Genomic DNA, 16661 nt, shown 5'->3' with positions numbered 1-16661 from the left:
AACATTATTATTGAACAATTTAATGTGCAGTCATTGTCAAATAAATCTGGACTCATACACAATCACATTTTGGACAAAGGGATAGATATTCTCTGCCTAAGTGAGACCTGGCAGCAGCCTGATGTCTATTCCTCTCTTAATGAGGCCTGCCCACCTGGGTATTGCTACCTTTCTAAACCTCGCATAACTGGCCGGGGTGGGGGGCTTGCTGTAATACATCGCAGCAATTTGGTGCTATCCCCCGTGGCCATTCCCAATATGGACACATTTGAAAGTCTTGTTTTTAATTGTAAACATCCGCTTTCTGCAACAATAGCTCTTATCTATCGCCCGCCCAAACCACATTCAACATTCATTTCTGACATACACAGTTTTCTTATTTCCCTTTGTACAATATACTCCAACATTTTAGTTATTGGTGACTTTAATGTACACATGGACTCCCAGACCTGCCGACTGGCATCTGATTTCAAATACACATTAGACTGTATTAATCTCCATCAGCTTGTTGATGTCCCAACACATACTAAAGGCCATATACTGGATTTAGTGATTACTGACTCTCTTACAGTTACTGACCTTGAGGTGTATGATGTTGGTGTCTCTGACCATCTGGCAACATTATTCAAAATTCCACTGTCATTTTCTTTTCATAAACCAAAACGTCAGATGACTTTCCGAAATATCAAAAACATCGACTTCATCTCTTTTAGTCAGGATTTGCATTTTCTCTCCCCTTCCCCAGATTTGTCAATGGATGAACTTGTGAATTTTTACAACACCAGTCTTAGCTCCATTCTGGACAGTCATGCCCCAGTTAAAAGCCAGACTGTCACTTTCTCTAGGTCCGCACCCTGGTTCACAGGAGAACTTAGAGGGATGAAGCAGTCTGGTCGTGTTCTGGAGCGCGCCTATAAAAAATCTGGCTTGATGGTGCATAAATTGGCCTACCGAGAGCAGCGTAGGGCCTATGCTAGTGCTCTCTCAAAGGCTAGGTCACAGCATTATTCCATGCTGATCAACAACAATGCAGGTGACTCCAAAAAATTGTTCTCCACTATTCACCACATTCTCAAACCACAGACTCCATCATTTTTCAGCCATACCGACTCAAATTTTTCGCCTACAACGCAGCAGGAGGTCGAAAATATTATCCGTAAATCTAAATCATCCACTTGCTCTCTTGATCCCCTTCCCTATGCTCTGCTCAAAACCCACTATTTTTCCATTAGCCCTCTTATAACTAAACTGATAAATCTTTCACTGCAAACAGGAAATGTTCCAACAGCTCTAAAAACAGCTATTATTAAACCTCTTCTTAAAAAACCCACCCTAGATCCTGAACTTTTGGCAAATTACAGACCCATCTCTAACCTCCCATTCATCTCAAAAGTGCTAGAAAAAGTGGTTTCCTGCCAGCTTCATACCCATCTCAGTTCCAAAGGGTTGTACGACAAATATCAATCTGGTTTTCGCTCTCGGTACAGCACAGAGACAGCCCTCCTCAGAGTGACTAGTGACCGCCTTATGGCCTCTGACTCTGGTTCCACTTCTCTGCTTATCCTTCTCGACCTCTCTGCTGCGTTTGATACTGTTGATCATCGTTATCCTCCTTCACAGACTTCAGCACTATATTGGCCTCTCCTACATTTCCCTAAAATGGTTTCGCTCCTATCTTACAGACAGGACTGAGTGTGTAGCCTTGAGGAAGGCAAAATCATCACCTCACATTGTTACCTGTGGGGTCCCCCAGGGCTCCGTACTCGGTCCAACCCTTTTTAATATCTACACGCTTCCCCTTGGTCGTGTCGTCAGCAGGCATGGAATTCACTACCATTGCTATGCTGACGACACACAACTTTATCTTCATATCACTCCCTCCGGCTCCCCCTCCGCCATCATTTCCCGCCTCACCTCCTGCCTGGAGGAGATCGGGGTGTGGATGAATCAAAATTTTCTGCAGCTGAATGGCTCTAAAACAGAAGCCATCCAAATTGGAACACCTCACCAACTACGTTCGTCTCCTATCACACTTGTTTCATTTCTTGGCAATACCATTACCCTCTCTCCCTCCATTACTAACCTTGGGGTCAAGTTTGACCCATACCTTTCTTTTGACAATCATGTCACCTCACTTTGTAAAACCTTGTTTTTTCACCTCCGAAACATCTCCAAGATGCGTTCCTCTCTTTCCTTTTCAGCTGCAGAGAAGCTCGTCCATGCCTTTGTCTCCTCCAGGCTGGATTATTGTAACGCACTCCTGTGGGGAATCCCTGGCAGGAGCCTCCAAAAGCTCCAGTTTGTGCAGAATAGTGCTGCCAGGGTCCTAATGAGGGTGCGAAAACATGAGCACATTACCCCATCCTAAAATCCCTTCACTGGCTCCCTGTTCACTTCCGTATAGAATATAAGATCCTTGTGCACACCCACTACTGTCTTCACGGTGCGGCCCCCACATACCTTACTGATCTCCTTTCCCTACACACCTCTACTCGGACCAGAGCAGGCAAACGGCACCTCCTGGTTACACCTAGGACACGGCTCAAAACTATGGGCGACAGGGCTTTTAAAGCATCCGCTCCTCGTCTGTGGAATGCTCTCCCAGAACAACTCAGAGCTCCTAAGTCTGTGGATGTTTTTAGAAAACCTTTCTTTTTAGAAAAGCGTATTTTTAATTATTTTTAAGTATTTGCGTATTTGTTTTTGTTTTATTCTGTTTTTATTTATATTTTTTATTCTTGTAGCACTATGAGATTTGATGTCAAATGTATAGTGCATTATAAATAAAATTCATGATGATGATGATGATGGTTTGGTAACCTCACTCTGAAAGAGAAGAAGGCTTTGAATAAAGTGGTTCGCTCAGCCGGCAGGACCATTGGCTACACTTTGCCGTTCCTGGAGGCCACATATAGCTAGACTCTTGAACCGAGCTTTACAACTTGCTAATGATGCCTCAGGCCATCCTGCAGGGGCCTTCTACCGATCGCCATTTAAACAGTTTCTTTCCCCAAGCTGTGAGCACTTTAAACAAAGCACTTTAAAACCAGGCATTTTGAACCTTTGTATAGACTTTTAATGTACAGTATTTTACTTTTAAGTTTTTATGTGGCACTTGTTTGATTGTTATTATGTTGTGTTATTTTATGTGTTGACATTACACTTTGAGCTCCTTGCAAATTTTTTTCCAATGTGGTTTTATACTGCAAATGGCTAATAAAGTGAATCTGAATCATACGACACAGAATTTTGTACACATAAATAGACATATTGCAACAAAAACAAAAACATTTACAGTTAAAGCTCCAGTCTGTAACTTTTTTTGGTTAAAAATGATCCATAATACATTTTTGAGCAAGTACATAACCAGCCAGTGTTCAAAACTATCTGCTTGCCTTAGCTCGATTCAAAACGGTAAGCTTGCAATAATGTTTTTAATTCCAGTGGTACTGGTGGATTTCCACTGGAAATTCGAGCATGTCTTTGTGTCATCATGTCACATCTGTACACGTAAAGAAGAGTCTCGGCTAGTAGGCTATATTACGTCATTACGTCATCACAACTGTACAACACTTTAATTTTAAATGACTTTTTTACCTCTCAAACGTTGGATTTTCTATATGTCACTGAGACTTGGACTAAGCCTGGCGAGTTATTTCCGTTTTCAGAACTGGTGCCTCGCGGCTGTCATTTTTTAAACTCCCCGCGTCTGTCTTGCCGCAGTGGAGGTCTTGTCACCGTTTTTAAAGACACTCTTCACTGTCGACTTCTACCTACCGGCTCATTCCACAGTTTTGAGGTGCAACTCCTACAATTAGTCCTAGTAAACCCCATTGGATTAATCCGCGCTGTGCCGTGGCACAACCCACGCAAAGTTGATAATTCCACGAATAACTGCAATTGCAGAATTCGAACAGAGATGGCGACAAAGAGGAAAAACTAAGGACTGCAGCATTAATAAATTAGGCATTATGTTAATTCAACGCTTCTAGCGCGTCTACACATCAACGTCGGCCGAGTCTAACCCTATACTCTAGCACGTCTACACAACGACGTCGGCTGAGTCTAATCCTGTACCCTAGCGCGTCTACACATCGATGTCGACCGAGTCTAACCCTATACTCTAGCGCGTCTACACATTGACGTCAGCTGAGTCTAACCCTACACTCTAGCGCGTCTACACATCGATGTCGACGCGCGTCTACACATTGACGTCAGCTGAGTCTAACCCTATACTCTAGCGCGTCTACACAACGACGTCGGCAGAGTCTAATCCTGTACCCTAGCACATCTTTCACATCGACGGCGGCTGAGTCTAATCCTGTACCCTAGCACATCTACGGCGGCTGAGTCTAATCCTGTACCCTAGCACATCTACACATCGATGTTGACCGAGTCTAACCCTATACTCTAGCGCGTCTACACATTGACGTCAGCTGAGTCTAACCCTATACTCTAGCACGTCTACACATTGACGTCGGCTGAGTCTAATCCTGTACCCTAGCACATCTACACATCGATGTTGACCGAGTCTAACCCTATACTCTAGCGCGTCTACACATTGACGTCAGCTGAGTCTAACCCTATACTCTAGCACGTCTACACATTGACGTCGGCTGAGTCTAATCCTGTACCCTAGCACATCTACACATCGACGTCGACCGAGTCTAACCCTCTACCCTAGCGCAAACTTTGTTTTAATGATTACTTCATTGTTTATCACAAGGTTTCAAACCTAGACATCAGTCTAGTTTAATTTCCGATATTTGTTATTTTTACACTCACACACATTTTTTAAGTCACGAGTTTTCGCCAAAGAGTTTGGAAACATACAACATTCAAAAACATATGATTAATTAAAAAATCTATCACACTCCCCAAACAGAACCATCCTGTGTCCCATCAGTCTTCTATCAGCATATTGATGAATCCCTTGCACTAGATATGCATTAGCATACTGTGATGAAGGCCATTGTGCCACGTTTAATTATATAAAATATACCTTTAAATGGATTTCTGAAGTTGTAGGGAGGTAAAGAGTTCTACCCATATTCGCTCAGCCCTACAGTCATAGAGTGTTTAAGGCTAAATGTAAACTGTAAATCCCCCCCCAAAAAATTCATACAATTTCACTGGTATTAGTATCGACCACTGAAATATTGGAATAGTGACAATTAAAGAGTTTCAGCTGATCTTTTCCCATCATTTCCAAATACTCGTCAATGTTCATTTCAATGCATCACAATTATAAATAATGTTACATTGTTTTATTGGGAGCCTCGGCCTGAGTCTGGATGTTCCATGTCCTCCAAAGGAATGGCATTGGGATCAGGTGCTGGGTTATCAGCATCATCCTCCTGTAAGAAAACACAGATTCACAGAAGGTTAAAGTGCATGACAGATGTTTCAGTTACACAACACACACCAATACTGTTTTATATACAGAGGTTTTCAGTTCTTAAATATTTAACACTGTCTATAAACTGCATCAAACTGTCATTTCCTGTACTTTAGTCATACAAAAATGTAAGTATTATTTAATATAACTGTTGTATTGGCGATTTCTGAGAAGACACTTGCTCTCTGACAAAAGTCGCAATTTATGTTATGTAAATTGTTATTTAGTTAATTTGTGAGAGTGTTAAATTGACTGCCTCACTAGTGAACTGTACTGTAAAAAAGTAAAGGACAAAAAATGACTATTCAAAGTTTACAATTATGTTTGTATACAGAGTTATACTCACATTTCTTGTTAAATCATCTGATATGTAATACTTACATCCTTTGGTACTTCTGCATGGCTCTTGTAGTGACGATAGTAAATCACAGCAGCAACTGCAGAAACCAGCAGAACAACACCAGCAACACCAACAACTATTCCTGCTACAACACCTGAAGACAAACCTGAATCTGGAACATTTACAGACAGACAGAAATTATTACTAGAGATTGACCGATAATCTATCCAGTATTGAACAATATCTTTTACTCATATTTACACCTTTCTGGTCATCAGTTGTACTATGATATTGATTTAACTTATAAATGGTACCTTCTGCTGTTTTTAACGACAGCCGTTAAAATCACAATGTTCACTGGAAAACTGCATTATTCATGTTAATAACATCAGTTAAAGTGTCATTGACTCAAAGTTCACTTTTTTAAACAGTCCACTACCCAATAGTTATTAGATTGATTTAAAAATATTTAACAGTTTTTTTCCTCAAAAGAAAATGCATTTAATAGCTTAATTATACACTCACCAATGACAGAAACACTGAATCTCTTCACTCTAGTGATACCGAAGCTGTTGTTGATGATGATGATGATGATCTTTAATTCATAAAGTCCAGAGTCTGTGTTTCTGGTGTGTGTGATGATCAGAGATCCGGTTTGATGATCCAGCTTCAGTCTGTCTCTGAATCCCTCTTTACACTGAACATCTGTACAGATCTTACTCTGATCTCCAGTGATTTCAGCGATGAGAATATCATTAAAATACCACATCATCACATCACTTGGTTGTCTTATTACACCAGGATCTAAAGTAACAGTTTCTCCCTCCTTAACTGACTTTCTCTTCATTTCATCTTGTGAAGAAGCAGAAACTCCTGAAACACACACCAACAGATCATTAAAGTTCTTTAGATGAAAACAACAAACTTTTATTTCAAGTCAAGTCACATTTATTTATACAGCGCTTTTTACAATACAGATAGTTTCAAAGCAGCTTTAGAGAGATAACAGGAAAATAATGCAGCAAAGTTTGTTTCCAGAAGAAAATAGCGTCACAGTCCAGCTTAAGTAAGTTCAGTGATGTTTAATTTTTTCAAAAGGAGCAGCTGTATCTAAAATGCTGGAAAACTATCACTTCTGCCACTTAATATTGCTTTATTAATAATATTCCTGATCAGTTTCATCTCCTCAGCATCCCAGATAGCTTAGAAGAACTCAATATTGCAAAATAAACTCTCTGTTCTAACATATTTGTAACACGGAGTCGGCTTTGCAGCCTTGGCTAAATGAAGTAGGCTATACACGAGACTAGATAATGATCTGAGATGTCATCGCTCTGCTGCAGAATTTCAACGGCATCAACCTTGATTCCATATGATAGTATTAGATCTAGAGTATGATTACGACAATGAGTCGGTCCTGACACGTGTTGTCTAAGTCTAAGTTTAGGAGTTCAGAATGTCTCTAAATGCCAATCCCAATGCGTCTTTTTCGTTATCTACATGTATATTAAAATCCACCAACAATTAGGACTTTATCTGCAGCCAATACTAACTCCGATTAAAAAAAATCATCAAATTATTTGATAAAGTCTGTATGGTGCCCTGGTGGCCTGTATACAACTGCAGTTGCTAGTACATATGTCAAGTGAGATTTATCATTTACACTAGATAGTGTTACAATAAGCACCAACACTTCAAAATAATTATATTTGAAACTAGACTTGTCAGTAATTCTGAAGATATTACTATAATTTACAGCAACACCTCCCCCTTTTCCTTTCAGACGTGGCTGGTTTTTATAACAGTAATCTTGGGGGGTTGACTTATTTAAAGTAATGTACTCGTCTGGTTTTAGCCAGGTTTCTGTCAAACACACCACATCTAGGTTATAATATGTAATAATATAATTAACAATAAGTGCTTTTGAAGTAAGAGATTGAATATCCAGCAACCCGAGCTTTATCATTTGTTCATCTACATGTATTTTTTAAATGTTGAACATCAATTACATTTTGACCCTTAAATGGGTTTGGGAGTTTTTTGTATTTCCTAATTCGAGGAATAGACACAGTCTCTATATGATGATATCTAGGTTAAGAGGCTCTATGTGATGGGATTTATCTGACCTTGGTGACCTGAGGCCGCTAGCAGACGGTCGGTTAAGCCAGTCTGTCTGCTTCCTGACCTGAACCCCAATTCATGTTTTAACTCTAAGACTAGGCCTATGTGCCATATTACTAGAGAGAAGAGCAGCACCATCAGGAGGGATGAATACCATCCACATTCAAGAGGTCAGGTCTGCCCCAAAAACGTTTCTAATCGTCTATGAATTCTATATTATTTTGCAGGCACCACTTTGACAGCCAGCCATTGAGTGAGGACAGTCTAACTATCTCATCACTCCTGCGAACAGGAAGGGGGCCAGAGCAAATTACAGTGCCTGACATCATGCTTGTGAGTTCACACACCTTTTTAACGTTAATTTTAGTGATCTCCGACTGGCAAAATCAAACATCATTAGTGCCGACATGAACAATAATCTTAGAGAATTTATGATTAGCATTAGACAGCACTTTAAAATTTGCTTTGATGTCAGGCGCCCTGGCTCCAGGGCAAACATGTGGCTATGGTGGCTTGTGTCTCTATTTGCCCGTGAAATACAGTGGTTCTCAATCCTGGTCCTGGGGACCCACAGCTCTGCACAGTTTGTATGTCTCCCTCATTTAACACACCTGATTCAGATCAGCAGCTCGTTAGGAAAGAGCTCTATGAACTGAACTGGGTATGTCAGATAAAGGATACATAAAATGTGCAGAGCTCTGGGGGTCCCCAGGACCAGGATTGAGAACCACTAGTGTAATATAATCCCTAATAACTAGGCACATTCAAAAGGATTCTCAGTGGGTGTTTCACTGATTGGGGAGAACCTGTTTAATGTTGTAATCGAAACGGAAAAGCGGTGTTTTGTCCCACTACAGTGTCTTACGGTCACCCAGCTGCACGGGCTCTACAGCCAGAACCGAACAATGTACAGAGTTCAATAAGCTAGTCGCATCCAAAGCAGTATCTAAAGCCCTTGCACTCTTTTTATCCTCAATTAAAGTTGGGATGCGTGTCTCTGACATCTTCTCCGTCAGCCTGACTGTCTCCCTGTATTTATCACATGTGAAGCCCTCACCGCTGACAGAGAAGGCTACACTATACATGTGACATGAAGTGCAAGTGACAATAACAGGAGAAGACATTACTCACCATGTTTGTTGACTGATCCTACTTACCAGTTGTTTGATAGACTCGTAAAAGGTGCAAGCGTGCGAGAGAAAAAAAGACTCCAAGCTCGGAGGGCAGGATAACAGGCTAGTGAGATACAAGCGTGTTGTGCTAGCAATAATGATTTAGATAAAAGCTAGCGATGTCAGATTAATGCAGTTTTAAGCCCTTCCTTAACTTTCGATTTGAAAATAAACTATTAGTTTTGTATTCAAACCCATTTGACAGATATTAAATCCTAATTTAAACAGATAACAACAGAATCAGATCAGAGATGGTGTGATTATATGCTGTTATGTACCTCTGAGCTCAACTGCAGCTTCCTTTGAAAAAGATTAACTGTTAAAACTAATAACTTGCCAATTGGAAAAACTGTACGAGATCTGAATACTGTAAGTATTATAACTGAGAAAGAAAGAAAAAATCGTTGGGGGAAAAAAACAAGCAAATTAACAATATAGTTTAAACATATATAAACTGCATTTAAACATTCAGTAACTCACCATGAACAGTAACGTTGAAGATATTTCCCCTGATGCTGCTGCTGCTGATGATCTTCAGTTCATACACTCCAGAGTCTGTGTTTCTGGTGTGTGTGATGGTCAGAGATCCAGTCTGATGATCCAGCTTCAGTCTGTTTCTGAATCTCTCTGTACCTTCATTACACTGAACATCTGTACAAGTCTTATTGAGATCTCCGTTGATTTGAGCGATGCGAATGTCATTAAAATACCATTTAATATCTTCTTGTTGGTTTGTTTTAACACCCGTGTATAAAGTGACTGAATCTCCCTCCATCACCGACACTTCAACTGATCCAACACCGAAAAAACCTGGAAAAGAAAATTAACAGTTTTTCTACAATATATTTTTAATCCTGTGGTTTGAATCTCCCACATAAATAGTGTTTAGTTACCATACATTTTAATGGCAATTTTGGCAGAAGCTTTTCTCATATTGCATTCAAGTTACATTAGTCAACACTTTAAAGTATGTGATTTATTTGTTCAGTTTAACTCATTACAAATATGTAACAGAGTTAATGCAGCATCTGTTTTGTCCTGGCATCCTTTGGCTAGCGTTACATTATATGACGATGCTATAATTCATTCAAGTGCGCTAAGACGAAAAACAAAAAAGTATATATATATATATATATGTACTGGCGCATATGTGTGTGAAGCGGCTCTCTATGGATACTGAGGCTTTTCAAGTCGGGTAGGATCTGTGATCTCTGACCCGGTTTGTTCACTGGCTTCCATGACTGCAATATATGATGTGTTTTCAGCCAACTGGAAACCTGAGGTGTCGAAATACTATTGGGTAAATTGGCAATGGGCAGAATCCCACAGACCAAAACATAAACAGACATTCTGATATGGAACGCACATTTCAAAGAAGAATAAATGAATACATTTATTTTATTAGAAAAAAAAAAACAGCATGTTTTCTATACATATCTGCAAACATATTATAGTGCAGCGCTTCTGTGTTGTACGTCACACGCATCACACACATGACCAGCGTCGGCCAATAGTGAGCCTACCTGCTGATGTACCACACAGAAGCACTGCGCTGTTACACGCAAGGGGGTAATCCATCCGCCGGAAACTGAAGCTTCCCCGGGCGCCGCCATTGGTTAGCGGACCCCCACCTGCTGTTAGCATTCCATTGACTCCTATTCATTTTGGCGTCACTTTGACAGCGAATAACTTTACATCGGAGGCGTTTAAAGACACCGTTTGTCCATTGTTTATTTCTAAAGAAACACGACAATGTATAAAAGGCTCCATTACCTTGTATCTTACATTATGGCCCCGTAGAAGCAGTTTTTGTAAAAATAGGCTAACGATTGCATCATAACCGCGCGACTCTGTCGCACAAGTCGAGAAATTACCGTATGGACAGGCAGAGAAGCTCGCAAGCAATCGGGGGGACGTGGAGGCATAAAGTCTGATAAAGTCAAGGGAGAAGCCCATAGAGAGTGATAAAGTTGATCCTGCTGCTAGCTCATGGACAGCTAATGCTCACGCTCTCCGTCTCTGCGAGATTCGGAAGGGAATGATGAAGATTTCTCTCGGCACATCTACTAGAAGACTGACCGCTGTCAGACAGGTTACTCACGTCACATCTACGTCGTCAAGCTCAGTTTGAGCCTGCGCAGTTCGCCCAGCCATCAGGAAGTGAGTGCTTCTAATTGACTTCACTTTTCTCCGTTGAAAGCTATGGGGTCGCTGTGTCCAGTTTATATACTGTCTATGGTTACACAACCTAAACTCTGGCGGGTAATCCATCCACCGGAAACTGAAGCTTCCCCCGGGAGCCGCCATTGTAGCAGAACATCACCTGCTGTTAGCATCCCATTGACTCCCATTCATTTTGGCGTCACTTTGACAGCGAATAACTTTACATCTGAGGCGTCCAAAAAGACTCCATTTGTACATTATTTATTTCTAAAGAAACTGAGCAATGTATAAAAGGCTTCATTACCTTGTATCTTACGTTATGGCCCCGTAGAAGCCGCTTTTGTAAAAATAGGCTAACGATTGCGTCATAACCACTTGACTCTCTGTCGCACAGTCGAGAAATTACCGTATAGACCGACAGAGAAGCTCGCAAGCAATCGGGGGGACGTGGAGGCATAAAGTCTGATAAAGTCAAGGGAGAAGCCCATAGAGAGTGATAAAGTTGCTCCTGCTGCTAGCTCATGGACAGCTAATGCTCACGCTCTCCGTCTCTGCGAGATTCAGAAGGGAATGATTCAGATTTCTCTCGGCACATCTACTAGAAGACTGATAACTGTCAGACACGTTGCTCACGTCACCAAGCTCAGTTTGAGCCTGCACGCCTGGCGATCAGGAAGTGAGTGCTTCAAATGGGCTTCACTTTTCTCCGTTGAAATCTATGGGGTCGCTGTGTCCATCTTATATACTGTCTATGCGTAAACTCACTCAGAGGCCCACACTGAAGAAAATTAATAGTTGAATAAATTCATTATTTTTTGTGTTTTTTTGTGCACAAAAAGATCTCGTTGTTTGATAAACTTAAGGTTGAGCACTGTCACTTGGACTATTTTAACAACCAGCAAAAATATCTTCATTTGTGTTCCGAAGATGAACAAAAGTCTTACGGGGTTGGAACAACATGAGGGTGAGTAATTACTGACAGAATTTTAGAAACCCCTGACAGAAACCCTTTAAGCATTCAAGAGTTACAACAGTTTATGTTGGAAATTAAATATCAGGTCTATGCTTAAAAAGTGAATAAATGGATTATAAATACAGCGTAAATATAATTTAGTACCACTAAATCCCCTAAACATACTAAATTAAAAAACATTATTAAACTAAAATATTGTACAAATTGGTCATTTTTGACCGACACGCGAAGAGCACCAGAGGACAAAAACAAAGTAAAAATCACTCACACCTCTTGACTGAAATTCACGTTTGTAGCTTTAATAAGGATTAATCAATATTCAGTTTAGAATATATACAGTGCACACAGTGTTTGATTATTCAATTTCTGTAGGTTTACCCATTACACCACCCCAAAAAATTTTAAGCACGGTTCACAAGGTTACATGGCTAAAGAAAAAAAAAAAAAACGAAAGCTTTTCAATCTGGTTTCAGCATGTTCACCACAGAGCCTGTTCACATTACATGATGTGCTCTAGTGTCATATTCAAATGGATCAAGCGACATTCAATAAACCTTAACTGTAAAATTATAACATAATATTTATGTTTACACTGTCAAAATAGTGCTAACATTTTTACCTTTAGCTTCTCACTGGGGCAGTAATCTCATCATAGGTACACCTTGGTATGTTCTCTACCCCTAACAGGTGCATATTAGTAGCATACGACAAGTACCGTTTAAGTTCAGATATGGTACAGAGGTGTAGCTTTGACCCAGTGGCGGCTGGTGAATAATTTCTGTGGCATATTGTCGTGGAAATTCTTAACCTACTTAATCTGACTTCTTCACCACGGACAATTTAAACAACTTGCAGTTGTTAAATTAATAACTACAGTATCTCGAGGTAATTGAGATACTTACAATACAATACTTCCCTGAAGTAAGGTGACGGCGTCCCGTCAAGAAGCTACTATCACTACCTCAGTCACAAATAGATGTTCTGTTGTTGTCTTTTGAGCGTATAATCTATTTCTCAGCTGCGCAGCATATACCTGACAAGACTCCCAAGTTGCTCTTTGTAGAAATAAAGTTTTATTCACAGCGACCACAACAACCAAGTGAGTCTTTTGATACATGTACATTTATATCATAAAAATCAATACCACTCAAGTCTTCTTCACTGTGATTTGTTTTGGTGATTGCTTTGTAATGATCTAAGTTAATCATATGACTGTCAGTTCTACTGTGTTAAGCACTTTTTGGTTAAGTATATATGGCCTTTGACCAGAGCATCCTTATTCTGCATTTCTCTGTACATTTAATGTTGAAAATACCCATTGCATAAAATATTTATATCACAATATCAAACAGAACACGCCAAGTTAGAGAACATCTCCTTGACCTTGTCTTCTGGTTATTCATAAAACAGCTATGATGAGTTAATTTACCAGTTTCAAAGACATTTTGGATACCTCCACCATGACCAATTTAAACAAATGAGACAAAGGACAACTATACATGTAACCAACACTTCAAAATAAGGTTTCAGTAGTTAACACTAGTAAACTACTTTAGTTAACATGAACTAAGAATGAACAATATCTACAGCATTTATTAATCTTAATCTCAACATTAATGCACTGTATTTAAAAACTGTATTTTTATTAAGTAACATTGAGAAATATTAATAAATACTGTAACAAATGTATTGCTCATTATTAGGTCCTGTTAGTTAATACATTATCGAATGTTAACAAATGAGACCTTATGAAAGCGTTACCAAAAAAATCAACGTGGTGAAAAAACCTTCATGTTGGTCTGGGCCAAGCTCTTTTACCTTTAGTTTTTCTGACAAAGTTCTTCTCAAACGGACACTGGAGTATCGATTTTACAGAGTTTAGTTTGATGACAGTCGACTGACTTTTGGCTTGCTTAGTTTGGGACATGTAATATTCAACAATAATATTGATCTGCTTGCATTGACACCATTATATGACAACTGAACTGAGCTGGACGATGATATCACGGTTTTCTCCAGAGCTGCTATAATATATAGGCTATATATATATATATAAATGAACAAAATTAATAACTTTTTACAACACAAATGAACCATCACTGAACTTAAGCGGTACTATGGCGCCATTTTCTTCTAGATCTGCTGTACAGCAGAAACAAACTTTGTTGCATTATTTTCCTGTTTTCACTGTAAAGCGGTTTTGAAATAATCTGTACTGTAAAAAGCGCTATATAAATAAAGGTGACTTGCCTGCGTCCGCCTTTGTTTGTCATGTAGATAAAATTGCGCCTACAGACCAGTCCTGATTTTAATATTTAAATAATTTATAATAATAAGTTGTGTGTGTGGTAGGCTAAGTTGGCCAGCCGCCACACGTCATCCCTTATGAAAAATAACCATGGTTAAAACTGTAACCAAGTTTAATTTATTGATTGATTATTAAAATGTGGTTACTGCGGTGGTAACCTTGGCAAATTTGGGGCGGCAGTTTCACTGCAAATAGTTGAACTGGTTGGTGTAGTAAACCAGATGGTTCATTTCCCAAAGGGACTGCCAGTTACTGTTGTAGGATACTCTGTACAACGATTGCACTTTTTTCCTGACAGTGTATAATTTATTAATAACAATTAGCCAAGAGAACATAGCATGATCCATACTTTTAAAGTGTAATAAGTTAAATAAAAATAATCGCATAGACTAATTATAAGAAACGTTGCACTTTCAATTTGTTTATTGTGAAATAAGTCACGAGTGGCCAGTGCATCTCTGTCATCTGACAAGGATTGTTCTGGGCTCCCAAAAACATTGTAATCCTAAACTGATCGCAGAATCAAGCGTTTGAAATGGTTTGGTTTCTAATAACATGCCTACTTATGTTGAGGAACGCAGCCCTGTTTTAGTGGCGTCAGCAGCGATCGTTCTCCGTGATTGACTGGTACTGTTTCAGCATTTGCGTAGGCCATCTGATGAGCAAGAGAAATACTTTTATAGGCTACTACACAAGTATCAGCTAACAGTTTTTCACTTCAAATCTTATTTCAAACAATACATTTCAAACTATTCAAATAACTGGTAAACATTTTTTTATAATAATTATTTTATATGAGGTAGTGGGCTTTTTCGGAACACATGAAGCTTCGAAACTTTTATGAATCTTTTGTTTTGAATCAATAGTTCGGAGCGTGAATCAAACTGAGTCACGTGATTTCTGTAGGCTTCGTTACAACACTGTTCTCAGAATCCCAGCGCCTGGAGGGCGATGATCTCTGTGGACTCGTGATGCATGCGGATTCAATGAGAACCATTTAACAAGCGTCTATGGTTTTTACCTGATCTCTGATCAGTTTTATACATCTGTACGTTTTAATTAGACATTGGTATAGTTAAAAGGAATAATATAGGCTACAGTCTCGTATTGGCCAGTTTATCTTAAATTCTTGAAACAAACAAAACAAGCCCTGAAAGTTAATAAAATAACATTATACTGATAATATAATCTTATTAGATGATTAGGCTAGTTAATTGTATTTGATAGAGTTTACTGCTAATACAATTTGCAATGAGTTTGTAAAGGGTGTTTTTGCATGTTTGAATAGAGTTTTTGTTCCTTTGTTTAGTACACTTTTGATCAGCAGGGCTCAGCTGCGTTTCGAAACAGTCGATGCAATTGGTTCAATGTTTCTCCCATCACGATTGTATCGTCGTCACTGGCACTGAGAGGAGTTTTTATGACGCGTTTAATAATGTGAATGTTTTGGGTTTTGGCGATCGAGTCCACGCCCTGGTTACATCGAAATATAGTGAGCTTTGGAGAAAACTAAGTGGACATCGAATCACACTCTACTAAAGCGAACCATAATAGCCTACTACAGCGGTCAAAGAAAACATCTGGAGAGATTGTAACAAGTTCTTACCATTGTCGAGTAAAATCAAGATCACCTTGAGCGAATTAAAGAAAAGCTTCATTTGCAGCACTTTTTGATGATTCTGATCGTAAAATCATTCTGTTGTTCTGCAGTAAAGGCGACGCAGTGAAATTAGCATGGCCTCATACTCGTGTCCGTGAGGCCGTAGGGTGTCCCATTGTCATTTTAGCTCTCAGAAGCGTGCTATGCGGTCGATTTGCGCCCTCGATACGCACTTTTGCTGCTCCACAGCAGGCATCTTCCCGACAGTCAAATTTGGCGTTTCGTCATGAAAGTGCGGACTCAGATGAAGACCGCGAGTGCTTAGGGAGTCTTGTTTGAGATGCGCCTTGCCTCGCCTGAAATGTAGTCGAGAGTAGCCGGCCCGGCTGCAGTGAGGGGGGGAGTGAAAAAAGCGTAGGCAAGCCGGACAGTTCTCTCTTCTCGTAGTGGATCAGACACCTGTGAGATCAAAGATGGATATAACGCGGGATTCACGCTCGTGCACAGTGTTGCTAATACACTGGATTTAATTTAAGTTCTGTTGCTTTTATATGCAAATAAATATAATGAATAAGACACCCAAATC

At 39.7% G+C, this 16661-nt stretch overlaps 1 protein-coding gene across 2 annotated transcripts; it reads right to left on the bottom strand.

The window, feature by feature from the left end:
- Positions 1–3443: 3443 nt before the first annotated feature.
- Positions 3444–16468, bottom strand: LOC306994312 (uncharacterized protein). Of its 2 annotated transcripts, XM_079639926.1 has the most exons (6): positions 16082–16451; positions 15039–15130; positions 9512–9841; positions 6264–6611; positions 5780–5910; positions 3444–5357 (listed from the first exon to the last, which is right to left on the bottom strand). In XM_079639926.1, the coding sequence occupies exons 3-6, from the start codon at positions 9804–9806 to the stop codon at positions 5268–5270; spliced, it is 864 nt and encodes a 287-aa protein (XP_079496052.1). In that variant the 5' UTR covers positions 9807–9841; positions 15039–15130; positions 16082–16451; the 3' UTR covers positions 3444–5267. The 2 variants fall into 2 exon arrangements, with proteins under 2 accessions (XP_079496052.1, XP_079496051.1); XM_079639925.1 differs by lacking the exon at positions 15039–15130 and having other exon boundaries at positions 16082–16468.
- Positions 16469–16661: the final 193 nt, after the last annotated feature.

Source organism: Phoxinus phoxinus (genome assembly GCF_949152265.1).
Source record: "Phoxinus phoxinus genome assembly, contig: scaffold_111, whole genome shotgun sequence".
Taxonomy (NCBI): domain Eukaryota; kingdom Metazoa; phylum Chordata; class Actinopteri; order Cypriniformes; family Leuciscidae; genus Phoxinus; species Phoxinus phoxinus.
This window is presented reverse-complemented; position numbering and strand designations above follow the sequence as displayed.